At 36.1% G+C, this 20,803-nt stretch overlaps 1 protein-coding gene across 1 annotated transcript in view; it reads right to left on the bottom strand.

The window, feature by feature from the left end:
- Positions 1–727: 727 nt before the first annotated feature.
- The window catches only part of PPP1CB (protein phosphatase 1 catalytic subunit beta), a 48,784-nt gene continuing 28,708 nt past the window's right edge, over positions 728–20,803 (bottom strand). The window contains exons 5-9 of the mRNA XM_012475436.2: positions 20,666–20,770; positions 18,798–18,869; positions 14,837–14,988; positions 11,189–11,323; positions 728–2,573 (exon numbers count right to left, since the gene is read on the bottom strand). Coding sequence (XP_012330859.1) covers positions 2,469–2,573; positions 11,189–11,323; positions 14,837–14,988; positions 18,798–18,869; positions 20,666–20,770 — 569 coding nt within the window. The 3' untranslated portion in view covers positions 728–2,468. The remainder of the gene's footprint in view (positions 2,574–11,188; positions 11,324–14,836; positions 14,989–18,797; positions 18,870–20,665; positions 20,771–20,803) is intronic.

Genomic DNA, 20,803 nt, shown 5'->3' with positions numbered 1-20,803 from the left:
ATGATTTCTGAATGTCATAACATCTGGGTTAAATTGTATACAAAAAAAATCACTAACCTTAGAAAATCAGAGGGAAGAACAATATAAATTAGTGACACTAGAATTACAGAATAATTTTCTCCTAAGAAACAAAGTTTTATTTATTTCAAGTAGCATTACCAAGCAAGTATTTGTAAAGAACACATTTTTATGACTGGAGCCTGTTTAAGTGGTTTTAAGAGTGCTTGAATAATTTTTAAACATGATAAATTTCCACCCTTTAATTTAATGACCAATATTAATTAGCTTAAGTAGTGATTACTTTTTCACAGTCTTTAAAAAAAAAAAAAAGATTCCTATTAACTAACATACTTAATCTTGACCTGGATGAATTTATAAAAGCCAGACAATGGGATGCAGATTAATGTGGTTTAACTAACACTGAGATTAATCAACACTGCCCTTTTTCCCTGCCAAAGGCTTATTTTCTAGACCTGCTTCACTATGACTACTAAAAGAACACAACTAAAATTTTATTGAAAATTGCTCAACTTATACACTCCAATCAGGAAGTTAATTAAATCACCTCAGATAAAAGCCTGTGTGACCTAACCTAACATATCATATGCAGATCATGAACACTTTCAGAAAAGAATCTTTTTAATATATGTCAAGGACATAGTAACTGTGAATGAAATGTGTGTTTAAATGTCTCACTGTAAGAAAAAAAAATCAGTCAGGCTTCATATCAATTAGACAACTTTTACTAAATGAGAAAACTACATTTAAAATGTGTTTTAAAACAAAATGGAATTAGAAAAAAAAGACATATGCATTTTAAAGAACTTTTGCACTGTGCTGAAAATGAAATATCTCTTGCAGTAAGTAATACAATGCGCCAATTCATAAAATGTAAGTTAACAGGTTTCTCAATTTAACATTTTCAAAGACGATATTAAGGTCAAAAATGTCACATCTATGGTAGCACATATAGAAGGGCATTATAGATATGATGTCCATCCCTATGCAGTTTACAAATTTGACAATGCTCAATAAAAGCTTTTAGAAACAGATCCAATAGTGTCACAGCCAAAGAATCACAAATCTGTGTCCTGTAAGTTCTCTCCTTCCAAGATCTTTATATTAACTTTTCTACTCGTTGCCATTTGTTAATACTAACCCTTAAAAAAAGAGAGAATAGGAAAAGAAAGGCTGCAATAAACTCTTGATCAGGTACAGAAATTATTGCTACTATAGTTCACTACAAAGCATGTCTATACAATATCATATGACCTTTGATTATGAAAAGTCAGAATAAAAATCTTTAGTGACAAAAGCCTTACAATCGTATACAACATTCACATGGCAATATTAGACAGTTAAGCACCCAATACCCATAGTTGACAAAATGTCCCACTGACCAGCATTCTTATTTAAAAACATCCTTCGTATAGAGGGAGAAAAAAGAGATAGTGTCAGCTTTCCAAGGCTTGTCAAAAAAGGATTCTCATGTACTGTGGATCTAAAAACAAACAACAACAACAGTAACAAAAACTCAAAAAAACAAAACCAATGTAGGTGAAGGTGTTACCAGGAAGTTAAGCATGCCAAAAGGTGTTCCGTGCGAATTAAAACCTAAAGCCAAGGTACCACATAATCACATTACCAACTAGTTGGGTAATACTATATGAGCCTTATCTTAAAGTTAAATGAAATGCTACTGCACAATAGAGCATCAATAAGTTAAAAATTAGAGTGCACAAATCCAAATCAGTGGCAATTTCGGTATAAAGCAAAATATTCACTATCAGCTGTAAAGTCTGCCCAGTCAAACTGTATGATTAAAATCACTGGATTGGACAGTGTGCGTATTTTTTTAAAAACAATCAATCTCTAAAATTCCTTTTTAATGTAATGAGGCATAAGTTTTCTTAGTAAGATTAAACAGGTATCTAAGTAGATAAGCAAGGGAAAGTAATAGTTGGTGAATGTCTTTAAAGCTCTTCCCATATTTCACTTTTAAAAATGTTTACGGAAAAAAATTAGAAGTATTTGCCATTATTCTAGCGAAAAAACAAACAAACAAACAAACAAACAAAAACAAAACAAGCTCAAAATAAACAACCAAGCAACACTAAAACCACATTACACAGATGGATCATCATGCTTTCATCTGGTTTAACTATCACATCTAGTTTAACTGGGATGCTTTTCAACTTTAAAAATTGTGATACGTGAAGATGTAACTTTAATGGATAATTTTGAATTTGGATTTAACTTTGTTGACTATAACAGAGTATACTTATTACAATACAGTGTAGCACATCTTTCTATTAGAAAAAAATTTAAGATCCTTTACCCGTCTCCTTAAGTTAAAGGTGTGACATCATAAAGGGTGTCAAATGGCTGGATGGTTTTACAGTGCACACTTATATATTATGAAGTATGTCCTTAACAAATCTGATGGTTTCTTTACAGAATTCCTTTCTTCACCTTTTCTTCGGTGGATTAGCTGTTCGAGGTGGAGTGACAGGACGTCCTGAATTCAGTCCACCATACTGGTACTTAGCTTTCTTTTCAGATGGTTTCAATATCTTAAAGTAAATTATTAAAAAACAACGTTATTCTTTCAAGTACATATGTTTAAGAAAATCGTTACAATTGTTTTTTCAATAAACGGCATAAATTGCAAAAGTGCAATAAAAATGTAGAATAGCAAAGTTCCATAAACATTTCTTATGTTTAAAGAGTGTCCAAATGTCTGAACTCTGTTGTCACTCCACTCATATTTTTTAAATTTTTATTATTATTTTTTTTTGTGACGGAGTCTCACTCTGTCACCTAGGGTGGAGTGCAGTGGCAGAATCTCGGCTCACTGCAACCTCCGCCTCCTGGGTTCAAACAATTCGCCTGCCTCAGCCTCCTGAGTAGCTTAGATTACAGGTACCCACCACCACACCCCGCTAATTTTTATATTTTTAGTAGACATGGGTTTCCCTATGTTGGTCAGACTGGTCTCTAACTCCTGACCTTGTGATTTGCCCGCCTCAGCCCACCGCGCCTGGCCTCCACCAACAGTCTAATCCTTAGATTTAAGTAAAAAACTTTTTCAAATTAGTGTTATCTCTGTTGTGAGGAAAGAACACTGGTTTAAGAGTCAGAAGATCTATGTTGTCATTTTAATTCTGATATATTAAAATTTAGGAGAGTAATTAACCTACAAGTCACAAACTCTTCAGACCTTAGCCTTATAAATAAATCGATCTTTTTATTTTAAAATAGCTTTATTGATATAAATCTAATTTTAGAACATTTCTGTCACCCTAAAAAGAAAGCTTATTCCCATCAGCAGTCACTCCCCATTCTTGTTCTCCACACCACACTCTTCAGACCTTAGCTTTATAAATAAATCGATCTTTTTATTTTAAAATGGCTTTATTGATATAAATCTAATTTTAGAACATTTCTGTCACCCTAAAAAGAAAGCTTGCTGCCATCAGTAGTCACTCCCCATTCCTGCTCTCCACACCTCCCCAAACCCTCCAACTCTAAGCAACCACTAATCTATACTTTGTCTCTACAGAATTACCTATTCTGGACATTCATATAACTGGTATCATATAATATGTGGTCTTTTGTGATTAGCTTCTTTTGCTTAGGGTTTCAAAACCAGTTTTGAAGTATCAGTACTTCATTCCTTTATATTGCTGAGTTGTACATTGTACAATCCATTGTATGGATGTACCACATTTTATTTATCCATTCAGTAGCTGATGGACATTTGAATTGTGTCAATTTTTCGGTTATAAGGAATAATGCTGTTATGCACATTTATGTAACAGCTTTTGTATCAACATGTTTTCATATATCTTGGGCATATACCTAGAGGTAAAACTGCTGCATCATATGAGAACACTATTTCCACCATGAATGTATGAAAATTCTATGCCTCCAAATCCTTGCAAAAACTTGTTACTGTATGCCCTTTTTAAAATCACACTCATTCTGGTGGATATAAATAGAGCTTTAACCTACATTATATATAAAAAAGTCATGATTTTCCAAAAATAAAACAGTATAGAAAGATTTACGAAGTATTTTTTTTTAACTATTTAGAACATAATAGTGCCCCAGTGAAAAGAATATATTAATCCAACACCACTATGACAACTACTGGAAGGATAAGGTATGGTTACTATATTTAATTTGTAAATGAGCAATCAGCCATTTACTATTCAGTTGTACTAATTGATGGAAACAGTATTATATGACAATGAGAAAGAGGAATAGGAAAGCCCCAGTGCATTTTAAGAGAAATATAGTGTGTGTACATCAAGGATATAGAATAGCCTTTGCAAAAGCCAAGTACTGAAGCTATTATACTCAGTAAACAAGAATGATTTGCAGTAGCACACTAAAGCTAAAACTGGCCTCTTTTTAAGATGTAAATGTTGAAACCAAAAGTTGGTTCTTCAAAAGAATAAACAAGATAGACTGCTATTTAGATTAATGACGAGAAGATCCAAATAAGCATAATCTGAAATTACAAAGGTGACACATTACAACCAACCCCATAGACATACAAAATATCTTGAGATTATAAACACCTCTGTGCACACAAACTAGAAAACCTAGAAGAAACGAATAAATTCAAAGACCACACACGTGACCTCCCAAGAAATGAACAGATTCATAGAAACACACATGACCTGAACAGAAAAATAACAAGTTCCAAAACTGAATCAGTAATAAAAACCCTATAAACCAAAAAAAGCCTTGGACCAGAAAGATTCACAGATGAATTCTATTAGATGTACAAAGAGCTAGTACCAATCCTACTGAAACTATTTCAAACAATCCAGGAAGAAGTCCTCCCTAACTCATTCTACGAAGCCAGCATCACTCTAATACCAAAATCCAGCAGAAGCACAATGAAAAAGAAAACCTCAGGCCAATATCCCTCATGAACACAGATGCAAAATAGTCAACAAAATACCAAGAAAACGAATCCAGCAACACATCAAGCAACATTTGATTAACTTACCAGAATCAAGAAGGTTTTATTCCTGGGTGCAAGGTTTCAACATATGCAAATCAATAAAAGTGATTCACCATATAAACAAAATTAAAAACAAACACCATATGATCATCTCAGTAGATGCAGAAAGGCTTTCAATATATTCAACATCCTTTCAGGTGAAAAACCCTCAACAAATTAGGCATCGAAGGAATATACCTCAAAATAGTAAGAACCATCTATGACAAACAGTCAACATCATACTGAAAAGAGAAAAGCTAGAGGCATTCCCCTTGAGAACTGAAACAAGAGTCAAGGATGATCATTCTCACCACTCCTATTCAACAGACTGCTGAAAGTCCCTGCCACAGTAATCAGGCAAAATAAAAAAATAAAAGGCATCTCTTTACTACAAACAACTCTATGCACATAAACCAGTAAATCTAGAAGAAATGGATAAATTCCTGGACACTTACACCCTCCCAAGACTAAACCAAGAAGAAGTTGAATCTCTGAATAGGCCAATAATAAGGTCTGAAGTAGAGATAGCAATTAATAGTCTACCAACCAAAAAAAGTCTAGGTCCAGACAGGTTCACAGCCCAATTCTACCAGATGTACAGAGAGGAACTGGTACCATTCCTTCTGAAATTATTCCAAACAATACAAAAAGAGGGAATCCTCCTTAACTCATTTTATGAGACCAATATCATCCTGATACCAAAACCTAGCAGAGATACAACTAAAGAAAATTTTAGGTCAATATCCATGATGAATATTGATGCAAAAATCTTCAATAAAATACTGGCAAACCGAATGCAACAGCACATCAAAAAGCTTATCCATCACAATCAAGTAGGCTTCATCCCGAGGATGCAAGGCTGGTTCAACATACGCAAGTCTATAAACGTAATTCACCACATAAACAGAACCAAAGACAAAAACCAAATGATTATCTCAACTGATGCAGAGAAGGCCTTTGACAAAATTCAACAGTCCTTTATGCTAAAAACCCTCAATAAACTAGGTATTGATGGAACGCATCTCAAAATAATAAAAGCTATTTACGACAAACCAACAGCCAATATCATACTGAATGGGCAAATACTGGAAGCATTCCCTTTGAAATCTGGCACTAGATGAGGATGCCCTCTCTCACCACTCCTATTCAATATAGTATTGGAAGTTCTAGCCAGATCAATCAGGCAAGAAAAAGAAATAAAGGTATTCAATTAGGAAAGGAGGAAGTCAAACTGTCTCTATTTGCAGACGACATGACTGTATATTTAGAAGACCCCACTGTCTCAGCCAAAAATCTCCTGAAACTGATAAGCAACTCCAGCAGTCTCAGGATACAAAATCAGTGTGCAAAAATCACAAGCATTCCTATACACCAATAACAGACTTAAAGAGAGCCAAATCAAGAACGAACTGCCATTCACAACTGCTACAAAGAGAATAAAATACCTAGGAATACAACTAACAAAAGACATGAGGACCTCTTCAAGGAGAAGTACAAATCACTGCTTAAGGAAATAAGAGAGGACACAAACAGATGGAAAAACATTCCATGCTCATGGTTAGGAGGAATCAGTATCATAAAAATGGCCATACTGCCCCAAGTAATTTATACATTCAATGCTATCCCCATCAAACTCCCATTGACCTTCTTCAGAGAACTGGAAAAACCCATCTTAAACTTCATATGGAACCAAAAAGGAGCCTGCATAGCCAAGACAATCCTAAGCAAAAGGAAGAAAGCTGGAGGCATCCCACTACCTGACTTCAAACTATACCACAAGGCTACGGTAATCAAAACAGCATGGGACTGGTACTAAAACAGAGATATAGACCAACAGAACAGAACAGAGGCCTTGGAAATAACGCCACACATTTACAAGCATCTGATCTTTGACAAACCTGACAAAAACAAGCAATGGGGAAAGGATTCCCTGTTTAATAAATGGTGTTGGGAAAACTGGCTAGCCATGTGTAGAAAGATGAAACTGGACTCCTTCCTTACACCTTATACAAAGATTAATTCCAGATGGATTAAAGATTTAAACATAAGACCTAACACCATAAAAACCCCAGAGGAAAACCTAGGCAATACCATTCAGGACACAGGCATAGGCAAGGACTTCATGATTAAAACACCAAAAGCAGGCCGGGCGCGGTGGCTCAAGCCTGTAATCCCAGCACTTTGGGAGGCTGAGGCGGGTGGATCATGAGGTCAAGAGATCGAGACCATCCTGGTCAACATGGTGAAACCCCGTCTCTACTAAAAATACGAAAAATTAGCTGGGCACGGTGGCACGTGCCTGTAATCCCAGCTACTCAGGAGGCTGAGGCAGGAGAATTACCTGAACCCAGGAGGCGGAGGTTGCGGTGAGCCAAGATCACGCCATTGCACTCCAGCCTGGGTAACGAGCGAAACTCCGTTTCAAAAAAAAAAAAAAACCACCAAAAGCAATGGCAACAAAAGTCAAAATAGACAAATGGGATCTAATTAAACTTAAGAGCTTCTGCACAGCAAAACAAAGAATCATTAGAGTGAACCGGCAACAAACAGAATGGGAAAAAAAACTTTGCAAGCTACCCATGTGACAAAGGGCTAATATCCAGAATCTACAAAGAACTAAAACAAATAAACAAGAAAAAAACAACCCCATCAAAAAGTAGGCAAAAGATATGAACAGACACTTTTCAAAAGAAGACATTTATGTGGCCAACAAACATATGAAAAAATGCTCATCATCACTAGTTATTAGAGAAATGCAAATCAAAACCACACTGAGATACCATCTCATGCCAGTTAGAATGTTGATCATTAAGAAATCTGGAGACAACAGATGCTGGAGAGGATGTGGAGAAACAGGAACACTTTTACACTGTTGGTGGGAGTGTAAATTAGTTCAACCATTGTGGAAGACAGTGTGGTGATTCCTCAAGAATCTAGAAATAGAAATACCATTTGACCTAGCAATCCCATTACTGGGTATATAGACAAAGGATTATAAATTGATCTATTATAAAGACACACGCACACGTATGTTCATTGTGACACTGTTTACAATAGTAAAGACTTGGAACCAACCCAAATGCCCATCAATGATAGACTGGATAAAGAAAATATGGCACATGTACACCATGGAATACTATGCGGCCATAAAAAAGGATGAGTTCATGTCCTTTGCAGGGACATGGATGAATCTGGAAACCATCATTCTCAGCAAACTGACACAAGAACAGAAAAACAAACACCCTATTTTCTCACTCACAAGTGGGTTTTTAACAATGAGAACACATGGACACAGGAAGGGGAACATCACACACTGGGTTCTGTTGGTGGGTCGGGGAGCTAGGGGAGGGATAGCCGGGGGTGGGGAGATTGAGGAGGGATAACATTAGGAGAAATACCTAATGTAGGTGACGGGCGGATGGAGGCAGCAAACCACCATGGCATGTGTACAGCTATGTAACAATCCTGCAAGATCTGCCCATGTACCCCAGTACTTAAAAGTAAAATAAAAGAATTAAAATAAAAAAAAGAAGACTTAGAAAAAAAAAGAAATAAAAGGCATCTCTAAATAGAGAGGGAGATAAACTATCTTTACTGATGATAATAATTCTATACATAGAAAACCTCAAAGACTCTGTCAAAATGTGCCTAGAACTGATTAACAACTTTGATGAAGTTTCAGGATACAAAATCAATGTATAAAAACCAGTAGCATTTCTGTACACCAAAAACATCGAAGCTGAGAGCCAAACTAAGAACACAAGTGTACTGACAATAACCACAAAAAGAATACCTAGGAATACAGCCAACCAAGGAGGTGAAAGATCTCTAAAACTATAAAGCAATGCTGAAAGAAATCAGAAAAGATGCAAACGAATGGAAAAACCCTCCATGCTCATGGACAGAAGAATCAATATTGTTAAAATGGCCATAGTGCCCGAATTAGTTCACAGATTCAATGCTCTTTCTATCAAACTACCAATGTCATTTTTCACAGCATTAGAAAAAACTTCTCTAAAATTCATATGAAATTGAAAAAGAGCCTGAATAGCCAAAGCAATCCTAAGCAAAAAGAACAAAGCCAGAAGCATCACAATACCCAACTTCAAGGTACACTACAAGGCTACAGTAACCAAAACAGCATGGTCCTGGTACCAAACAGACATATAAACCAATGCAATGTGATGGAGAAGCCAGAAATAAAGCTGTACATCTGATCTTTAACAAAGTCAACAATAACAAGCAATGGGGAAGAGATGCCTGTTTGATAAATGGTGCTAGGATAACTGGCTAGCCATATGCAGAAGTCTGAAACTGGACCTCTTTCACCATATACAAAAATTAACTCAAGATGGAGTAAAGACTTAAATATAAGACCTCAAACTCTAAAAACTCTCAAAGAAAACCTAGGAAATACCATTCTGCACACTGGCCTTAGGAAATAATTTACGACAAAGTCCCCAAAAGCAATTGCAACTGAAACAATGATTGACTAGTGGGACCTAAATAAAAGAGCTTCTGCACAGCAAAATAAAACTACCAACAGAATAAACAGACAACTTACAGAATGGGAGAAAATATACAAACTATGCATCCAACAAAGGTCTAATATCCACACTCTATAAGGAACTTAGTTCAACAAGCAAAAAACAACCCCATTAAAAATGGGCAAAGGACATGAACAGACACTTCTCAAAAGATAAAAAGACAAACATGCAGCCAACAAATGTATGAAAAAATGCTCACCACTAATCATTAGATAACTGTAAATTAAAGCCACAAAATACTGTCTCACACCAGTTAGAATGGCTTTTAATAAAAAGTTAAAAGATAATAGATGTCAGCAAGGTTGTGGAGAAAACAGAATATTCACACATTGCTGGTGGGAGTGTAAATTAGTTCAGCCATGGTGGTAAGCAGTGTGCAGATTTTCCAAAGAACTTAAACAACCACCATTCGACCCAGCAATCCCACTATTTTGGGTATATATTGCAGAAGAGGAGAGGAGGGGAGGGGAGGGGAAAGGAAGGGAGGGGAGGGGAGGGAAGAGAGAAGAGAGAAGAAATAGAGAAAAGAGAGAAGAGAGAAGAGAAATTGTTTTCCAAAAAAGACAAAAACAATCGCAGCACTATTCACAAAAGCAAAGACATGTAATCAACCTAGATGTCCATCAACGGTGACCTGGATAAAGAAAATGTGGTACACACACACCATGGAATACTACGCAACTACAAAAAGAAAGGAAACCAGGTCCTTTGCAGCAACATGGATGCAGCTGGAGGCCTTTATCCTAAGTGAATTAATGCAGGAAGAGAAAATCAAATACCACATGTTCTCACTTATAAGCAGGAACTAAACACTGGGTAAACATGGACATAAATGTGGCAACCACTGGGGACTACTAGAGTGGAAAGGGTGAGGGGGGTTGTGGAATGAAAAACTCTATGCTCACTACCTGGGAGATAAGATCATTCACACACCAAACCTCAGCAATATGTAAGTCACACATGAAACAAACCTGCACACATACCCCTTGCATCTAGTAACACATATAAATTATAATAATAAAATTATAACACTCTCTAATTTAGACAGGAATGTTGGAAAAAGTTGATGTGACTGTGGCTGACTCTGGATTTGATGGATACCATGTCATGTATTAAAAAAAAGAAAAAAAAAAAAGAATCTGAGCATTATCAAAAAAAAAACCAAATGTCCCTATGACAATGGGTACTTTAATATTATTCTGAAAGTTTTTTTTCTTAGGAAACTATTCTACTTTATTTTCATCTGAGTTTGTAATTCTCTTTTCTGAGTGTCTGTTCCACACATTTACTTTGCAAAAAACAAAAGCCTAAACTATTCACAGTGTTCACATTCTTTTAGTAAGCCACTATTCAACAGGTCATAGAGGAATTTAACCATTTAAATATCTGAATCAAGAATGATTGACATAACTTAGGTTCCCTAAAATGGTCATATTTGATATATACCAAAAATGCTGTAAACTTTGTGACTGAAAATAGAAATATCTAATGAGTGAGTGGTAATCACTTCTGAATTAAAATGACTTTCAAAACTTGCTCAAGGAAAGTTCACAAATCTAAAAGGAATTCTGATAATAGTTTTTTTTAGATTTCTAGTTCTTATAAATTTATATTTACATCTTACCTGAAAGGAACACATCAAAGTTTCATCCACACTCATCATTCCACCAGCATTATCAAACTCGCCACAATAATTTGGGGCTGAAAATAGGGTGACCAATTGTCGTTTAGCAAAAAATTCATATCCATCTTCCACCACCTGTCAAAGGAAATATCAGAAGAAAAAACATTTAGTGGTAGGTAACTCTGAATCATCTATACTAATTAAGATTAATGTGGCTTAAGACTTGTGCCCTACTCCCCAAAAAACGACCCTGTTTTGTTTTGGAAGTTGCAATTTTTATTCTTAAACATGAACATTAAAATTGGTGTGCCTTTTTTATAATGGCAACAATTAATCTTAATTGGAATAATAAATTCATCACTCCTCAAAGCTTAAAAATCATGCCATTTCCAAGGCTCCCCAAGAATCAAAAATAAAATATGCTAATAGGTATAATAGGTATAACAGGGAGCTGGGACACTAAGTACTTTTATTTTTTTTTTAAGTTTTAAATTTATTTTAATTAATCTACATTTTTTGGGAGGAATACCAAGTACAAATTTGATGAGGGCATTATAATACAACTACAGAAATCTTAATTAAACGAGCAACAACTAGACAATGGAAGACTTTGCAAAGAGCTTACTTCTTGCTTTGCTTTAAAAATATCTATCAGTGTTATATGGCTATGCATTGAAAACATTACTAAGCTGAGTTTAATTTACACAGATCATAATCCTTAAATTAACTGCCAACACTGTATTTTTATTTTCTGAGATGGAATCTTGCTCTGTCACCCAGGCTAGAGTGCAGTGGCATGATCTTGGCACACTGCAGTCATGACTTCTTGGGGCTCAAGTGATCTTCCCACCTCAGCCTCCCGAGTAGCTGAGACCACAGGTGTGTGCCACCAAGCCCGGCTAGGTTTTTTGTACTTTTTTGTAGAGATGGGGTTTCAGGTTTTGCCATGTTGCTCAGGCTGGTTATGAACTCCATGTTTTTAGTTTTTGGTTTTTTAGTTTGCTTACTTTACTTGTTCATCTTTCATTAAAAAGGGGTATTTGTAGAATTTTGGAGATAATATTTGAAAATAACACAAAAGGATTTTGGCAGTTTCTGGAAAAGAAAAGACCAAGGAAACCAGTATAGTTCAGTAACCTGATTTTTAAAAGTTGTCATTTATTTCTGAAAAGCCCACTGACTAAAGACCTATGGCTGAAAAAAAACGATTATCAGGGGTCATTTTAGTTGGGAAACTTAGCAATTCTGCCCTGTTATCTAACAGAAGGCATATTTATCAAAATCATAAACACAATTTTACTGATTTAAAAAACTACTTTGCGAAAAGCAACGGATGTGGGAACATGACCTCATTTCAACAGAACCACCGAGAAATCCTGCTAAATAAAAGTGGCATGTAATATATAATATGCAAAGATTGAAAATCCACTCATCACTTAGGATAAAAAAAGGCAGTAGTAAAGTGTCACAGGGAGTAAAGCCCCAGAAAAAAAGGGAAGTACTGTGGGATAGCATATACTTACTATGCTTTTATTAGTTAATTTATTCAACACTATGTATGCATGATACAATATGCTGCAATGTCAGCCACTGTACAAAGCAATCGAAATTCAAAAACAAGTCGTAATCCCTTCCTTAGACAGTATGCAATCTAGTAGTGGAGGACATAAAAGACAACCAAAAACCCTAAACTGTATAAATGTTTTTATAATGAAAAATTTAAATATACACAAAAGTAGATCAAGAAGATTTCAATTAACTCCCATTAACTCATCACCCTGATTCAATACGTATCAGGATTTTGGTACACTTGTTTCATTTATCTTCCTCCTCCTCTTTTCTTTCTGCTGATATGATTTTAAAGCAAATCCCAGGCATGTCATTTTACCTCTACACACTTGAGAATGCATTCCTGGAAAAATACAGACATTCTTCTTACATAACAATAATGTTTATGACACAGCTAAAATAATTGATATCAGCTGGGTGCAGTGGCTCACGCTGGAAATCTCAGCTACTTGGGAGACTGAGGCAAGAGAGTCACTTGAACCTGGGAGGTGGAGATTGTAGTGAGCCGAGATTGTAACACTGTACTCCAGCCTGGGCGACACAGTGAGACTCAGTCTCAAACAAAAAATAAAGAATTTTAAAAATTAAATAAAATAATTGATCCCTATTACTGAGTCTATAATCAAATTTTCTTTGAGACTGGCTTTCACTCCCATTGCCCGGGCTAGAGTGAAATGGTGCGATCTCCACTCACTGCAACCTCCGGCTCCTGAGCTCAAGCAATTCTCCTGCCTCAGCCTCCCAAGTAAGCTGGGACTACAGGTGCATGCCACGACACCCAGCTAATTTTTGTATCTTACGTAGAGACGGGGTTTTGCCATGTTGCTTAGGCTGGTCTCCAACTCCTGGGGCTCAAACGACACCTACCTTAGCCTCACAAAGTGCTGGAATTATAGGCGTGAGCCACCACACTTGGTCAGAATCAAATTCTTCAAGGGTCTCAAATATGCCTTTTTACAGTGTGGTTTGTTCTCATCAAAATCACCATTATATACAAAGACCATAAAAAAATCAGGCTGGGCACGGTGGTTCATGCTCATGCCAGTAATTCCAGCACTCTGGGAGGCCAACGAGGGCAGATCACTTGAGCTCAGGAGTTTTGAGAACAGCCTGGCCAATATGGTGAAACCCTGTCTCTACTAAAAATACAAAAATTAGCCGGGCATGGTGGTGCGTGCTTGTAATCCCAGCTGCTCCAGAGGCTGAGGCAGGAGAACCACTTGAGCCTGAGAGGCAGAGGTTGCAGTGAGCATCCTGCCTGGGTGACAGAGTGAGACTCTGCCTCAAAAAAAAAAAAAAAATTTAAATCATGTCTACAAAGCTTCTAAGCAGCACTGAAATTTTTGTTAGGGTTGCTGTGTACTACAAAAATACATTCTTTTTTTTTTTTTTTTGAGACTGGGTCTTGCTCTTTTACCCAGGCTGCAGTGCAGTGGCATAAACATGGCTCACTGCAGCCTTCACCTCCTAGGCTCAAGCAATCCTCCCACCTCAGCCCCACATGTATCTGGGACCACAGGTACGCACCACCACACCCAGCTAAATTTTTGACTTTTTGTAGAGATGGGATCTCATTTTGTTGCCCAGGCTGGTCTCAAATTCCTGTGCTTAAGTAATCCACCCACCTCAGCCTGCCAAAGTGTTGGGATTATAGATGTGAGCCACCATGCCCAGCCCCAAAATGTTTTGAAATGTTTCCTCTTTTAGGGTGATAAAAGGTTAACAAATCATTAGATTGTTAAGTGTGAGATCCAGAAAGTGGCTTTGCTGCCTCTCCTACTGCTTTCCTTGTACAAGTCATTTAGCTTTCTTGGATACATTTCCTCAAAAACAAAATAAGAGGGCTTATGTGAAGTTAACAAATAATAAGTGTTTAAGAGTCCAGGTATGGTGTCACACGCCTATAGCCCCAGCTACTTGGGAAGCTGAGGCACAAGAATTGTTTGAATCTGGGAGGTAGAGGTTGCAGTGAGCAGAGATTACGCCACTGTACTCCAGCCTGAGCAACAGAACAAGACTCTGTCTCTAAAAAAAAAAAAGAAAAAAGAAGAAAGAAATTAAGAGTATTATATTTCATACCTGATGAGCTCGACAAATCAAATCTAAATCATGACGATTCAGAAATTTACTGACTACATCAGCTCCAAAAGTAAAGGAAACACCACGATCATTTTCTCCCCAGCCTTGCACATCCTTATCTGGATCAGACCACAGCAAATCACAGAGCAAACCTTTAAAGGACAGAAATACAGCAATTAAGAAAAAAATTTATAGATTCATAGAACACAGCACATCTACATCACATTTCAGTTCCTCTCCTGCCCTCTTACCTTTTACTAAACAATGACAATCACTTGCCCAAATATTCCAGCCTATGTAACTTAACATTTTTGGTAAAGCAACCATACAAATATAATCTTCCACAGCCTCTAAAGGTAGAACTTTCCAACCCTTTCCATGTATAGGAAGTATGTGTATGGCACACACTTATAACAACAATATATGGAAAAGGCTGTTCATCTTTGTGTACAGTTTCTCCATATAAATAACGAATGAACCCAGTGGTATTTCCTCAATAGTTTATCCTTTCTTTATAGTTCCACTGTTTCTGAGCACCACAGTCTATTCCGTTAGTCTATTTTATTTATCCCTGAGCCAATAACAGACTAGAGCTTTTAACAAGTCTTTATATTTGGTAGGGGTAGTATCCTTTTTTTTTCTTCTTCAGGATTGTCTTCATTACTTTTTGATCCTTTGTTCTTCCACATAAACGCTAAAAACAATTTGCTTAATTCCATAAAAAACTCAATTGTGATTTCAATGGAATTGTATTCGACGTACAGATCACTTAAGGGAAAAAAAAAAATTTTCTACTGAGGTCCTGAGGATTTTTTTTTTTTAGTGTGGAGGAACAAAATCAGCTCAGATCCTTGACTTTAGTAATTTTTGGGGCCTTGGAAAAGAGGTCAGGGTTAAAAATATTTATCTGGGTATTGTCATCATATTAATGGTAGCAGGTATCTTAAGGAAGGACCCAGACCACCTTGGGAATACAAAGTGAGAATACCGGTAAATTAATTCTGAGGAATTCAAACATTTAATAGGTAGGCAGATGAGGGAGAATGAGCATAAATATTGGGAAGGAATGATCTAGCCAAAGGGATTAGTATAGTAAAGGTTATCCTTAAAGGGGACAGAACTGCCTAAAAGTTGAAAATGTGCCATGAACAAGTAGATAGGAAAAAGACCAAAAATGTGCCACTTATAATTAGATCATTAGACTTTAATGAAAACAGTTTCTTGGTGATTGAAGGTAAGAGAGTAGGTAAAAGTCCAATTGCAGTGATATTAAAAGAAGGGTGAATATTGAGATGGTGATAGTAAGTGATTTTCTAAGAATTACAGTGGCTAAGAGAAGATATTTTTTAAAGAGTACGTCAGTTTTAAGAATTTTAAAGAATCCATAAAAATCATAGTATGGTTTAGGAGGAAAGGGCATCTTCATTTTCAGTTACATCATATCTTGATAGAGGAATTATAAAACCATTTGCAGAATTAGTGGCAACGTACTCTTAATTTCTATTGCTGATATGCCCCAAGCTCCCTCTACGATGTTCTAAGAAATTCACTAGCACACAAAATCCACTGGAATAGTCAATCTCAATTTGTACGCCCCTTCTGATTGATGCTGACTCTTCAAAAATACACACCCACCCAGTGCTTAATAATGCTCTCACACTTTCCAGCCTGTTTCCAGAGATGAAGCAGTGAGTAGAAAGCTAAGGTATTAAGAATCTATAATTGGCCAAGCGCAGTGGCTCATGCCTGTAATCCTAGTACTTCGGGAGGCTGATGCGGGCAGATCACGAGGTCAGGAGTTTGAGACCAGCCTGGCTAATATAGTGAAACCCCATCTCTACTAAAAATACAAAAAAACTAGCCAGGCATGGTGGTGTGCACCTGTAGTCCCAGCTACTCAGGAGGCTGAGGCATGAAAATCACTTGAACCCAGGAGGCGGAGGTTGCAGTGAGTCGAGACTGTGCCACTGCCCTCCAGCCTGGGCAACAGAGGGAGGCTCCATCTCAAAAACAACAACAACAAAAAAACTATAATTTCAGTGTGACAATAAAACTGTATAAAATTAGGTTTAGGAAACACAATAGTCTGGATGCATTAAAAAAATCAATGGTAGCAACAATAATCTGAAATTCTTTAAATTTAACAGAATCAAGATAAGAATTTCAGAGTCAAGATTCATTGTTTAATGAACTAGCATCACAATCAACTAGGCTACTGTTTCAAATAATATATTAATTTATAAATTAAATTTCTAAAGGTTGCAGACACTATCAAAGATTAAAGTAACCATTTTCAGCATCTCAACAACTTCTCATTAAACTATGCTAAAATAAATAAAATAGCTAAAAATAGAAGCTTAGCATGTAACACTCGAAATTTATATCTGAACTATAAACAGAAATTCTGAAGAATGACTAGTAATACATATTTATATACCTTATTTTAAAAATAACATTTTAGGTGTTTTTTTAAGACAGGGTCTCGCTCTGTCACCCAGGCTAGAGTGCAGGGGCACAATCACAGCTCACTGCATCCTCAACTTCCCGGGCTCAAGTGATCCTCCTCCCTCAGCCTCCTGAGTAGTTGGGGCGTCACCATACCTAGCTAATTAAAAAAAAAAAAATTTTTTTTTTGTTTGGTAGAGATGGGTGTTATGTTGCCCAGGCTGGTCTTGACTCCTGGTCTTATGTGATCTTTCTGCCTCGGCCTCCCAAAGTGCTGGAATTACAAGCATGAGCTAGTGCACCAGGCTAAAAACAGCATTTTAAGTAAGATGCTGTTTAAATACTAGTTTCTATTAGGTTTAGTCAAACGTATTCTGTAATTACGATAAAATGTATACTTTAAAAAATAACACAAGTTGTGTTATATAAAAAAGCTCATAATACAATTTATTATAACATACAGTGTATTACATGGCTACTGACATCAGAGGATCTATACCATTTATAATGGTTGATGCGTAGTCCCAACTAGCATTTTTTGCTGTTATTTTTTCTTTCTTTCTTTTATTTTTGAGACAGTTTCACTCTGTAGCCCAGGCTGGAGTGCAGTGGTGCGGATCTCAGCTCACTGCAATCTTTGCCTCCCGGGTTCAAACGATTCTCGTGCCTCAGCCGCTCGAGTAGCTAGGATTACAGGCATGCACCATCATGCCCAGCTAATGTTTGTATTTTTAGTAGAGACAGGTTTTTGTCATGTTGGCCAGGCTGGTCTCAAACTCCTGACCTCAGGTTATCCACCCGCCTCAGCCTCCCAAAGTGCTGGGATTACAGGTGTGAGCCACTGCTCCCCGCCCTCCCACAGATTTTCAAATCTAATTTTTACAGAATTGTTCACAGGTTCTAGAGCCTAAGAGCTCTAAAAATTTAAGCCAGGCTTAGCATATGCCTGGAGTCCCAGCTACTCAGGAAGATGAGGCAGGATTGCTTGAGCCTAGGAATTCGAGGCCAGACTGGGCAACAGAGTAAAATCCTTCCCACACCCCGTTGAAAAAGGCTCTAAAAATCTGAAATAGAGGATATAAAAAAGAATAAAAAGCTACTCGACAATTGAAAAGAAGGTAGTTGTATCTTTGTCTAAGAAGCAAAGAACAGATTATTTTAATTGAAAAATTTTTTGGCTAATTTAACAAGTTTTTGAAAAACATAACCAATGCCAATATGAATAAGAAAATTCAGAAAAATAGGAAGATAGGAGGAATCAATACCAAGATCTTTTTTGTAATCAACTAAATGTGACAGAACTGTATGACTATAAATAAAAGGTTCTGCATTTTGAGGATTAGTGCAAAGTAAAAAATTTTGTGTACTGTAAATAATCTGTAGTTAGCTTATTGACTATAAAAAGAGCTCTGTTATTTATTACATAAACCAATCCTACTTCCATTGAATATAATCAGGTTCAAATATGCCAACACTTCACACAAAACAATTAATTAAACTTCTCTCTATACTTAACCTGTATCAGGGACATCAGTAGGTCTCATAATTCTCCGAATCTGCTCCATAGATTGCAGGTCTGGTGACAATCCTATAAAGAAAAAGATGAGACATAGTCCTGATAGCTAAACATTTTAATATTTTAATAGTCACTGAATAAAAAGCATTTGTTCAAAATAGATTCGCTTTGTGAAATTAAAAATACTCCCCCCAACCCTGGAATTCAAGAGCTGCTGTTCAGATTCTTAAAAATACTTAAAGTATTCCTTTTAGTGTCTTAAAGGTCAACACAGAGTTATTATGAATCCCACGTTGATACAATAGAGCATTATAGTTACGTTGTTTTTTCCATTTTTCCCTACCAGGGAAATGAAATTCCTTTTTATTTCAAAAGACTTCGCAAGGAAAAAAAGCCCACCATTCTTTTTTCCAACTATTCCCTGCCTTCACAGGAACATAATCAACTGCAACCCTTCCTACCACTTTTGCTACTTCTTATACTGATCTTAAACATTTTCACTTCCAAGTTCAAATGTCTCACTTGGTTCCCTAAGACCTTCTTTTCGAATCCCACTCCAACATGTTCATTATTTTCATGAAGTCATAAATTACTGATCAGAAGGATTAACAGGAAAAGCTCATAAAAATAATTTGCAATCTTTAAAGTTGTACATAAATATAAGCTATTATTTCTCTCTGGTAGGCAATCCAAGTATGATCACAAGGAATAAAGGTAAACATTCATATCCATACTGCTACATTTCTAACCTTAGCTAAACTAATGTACAAGAATTAAAATTCATTACATGTTTAATACCTACTGGAAAACATATTTCAAGTAATATAGTGAGTTATGTTCTGCCAGAGAATAAACCATTGATTACCTCAGGCCTAGGCAAGTGCATCTATCTTTTCAGCGTTTTTTCCACTTTAATTCTTCCCGTATATTGATGAAAAACTAATTTTCTTACACTATTTCGATTAAATTACTTCCCTGTGCAAAAACCCAACACGGTTATTAAATTATTCAACGAACTCCTTTGTTCAATATTCAAATCTCCATAATCTGATCCCATCATTTTCCAGCATATTCTTGACATTCTAGTCAGGTCAGTTCTTACACATACCCTATCACTAGACAACAAAGAGTGTCTCAAGTCCTTTTTACTTCTCATGCCTCACACATGTGTCCAGTCTATCTTTCCTCTTCCTGACTTCTCATAATTACCGTCTTAAAAAGTACTGACATATTAAATACCTTTTATTACTCTATTATCTGTTTCATAAATATATCTTAGCAATAGGTTAACTCTTCAAGATCGTCAGATCATAAACTATCTACATATTTTCATGGCAACTAACCAGGTGTTAGACATATACATTCATTTTTCAAATAAACTTTCAAAATGAACTTCAAGCTTATTTCATAAGCCAAAGTAACTTCCAATCTACCAAAAATTATTTTATTATTAAGGCTAAAGCAGACATATTATATGAAGCCTAGAATTCCTGATATATGTGAATATTAAACTCAATTTTATTTGCATTCTGTTGAAAGATTTCAATACAGGTAGGAAGATAATAATCCTCTCATTTTTACTAATAAATAGCAGAGGTGTCTTTCTGTCAAAACTCGAGGCAAAGGAGACTTTCTCTAGCAACTCTAGTTATCCTCTTTATATGTGAAACTATATTTAAAGCATTACATTTTCATTTATAAATAAATTTCTAATTATTAAAAAAAGTTTTAGCCATGTTTAAAACAGTTTTAAATCACTTGAGTTTTCACACAAGCACTGCTTTGTTTTCCCACAGTCTAATTACTGTAAGTATTTTCTGAATAATAAAAGAATAAGAAAAATCTGTAAGGCAAATTTGCTAGTCTACCTCCATGACAACAGAAGATCTTCTCATCCACAATGGCGGCTATAGGCAGACAGTTAAAACAATCAGTGAAGGTCTTCCACAATTTAATATTAAATCTTCGTTTGCCTACAAAAAGAATAGTTAGAATAAATTAAAAAA

Source organism: Aotus nancymaae, unplaced genomic scaffold (genome assembly GCF_030222135.1).
Source record: "Aotus nancymaae isolate 86718 unplaced genomic scaffold, 86718_ANA_hifiasm-v0.15.2.pri h1tg000057l, whole genome shotgun sequence".
NCBI lineage: Eukaryota > Metazoa > Chordata > Mammalia > Primates > Aotidae > Aotus > Aotus nancymaae.
Note: the sequence above shows the minus strand (reverse complement) of the source record. Positions and strands in the feature narration are given on the sequence as shown.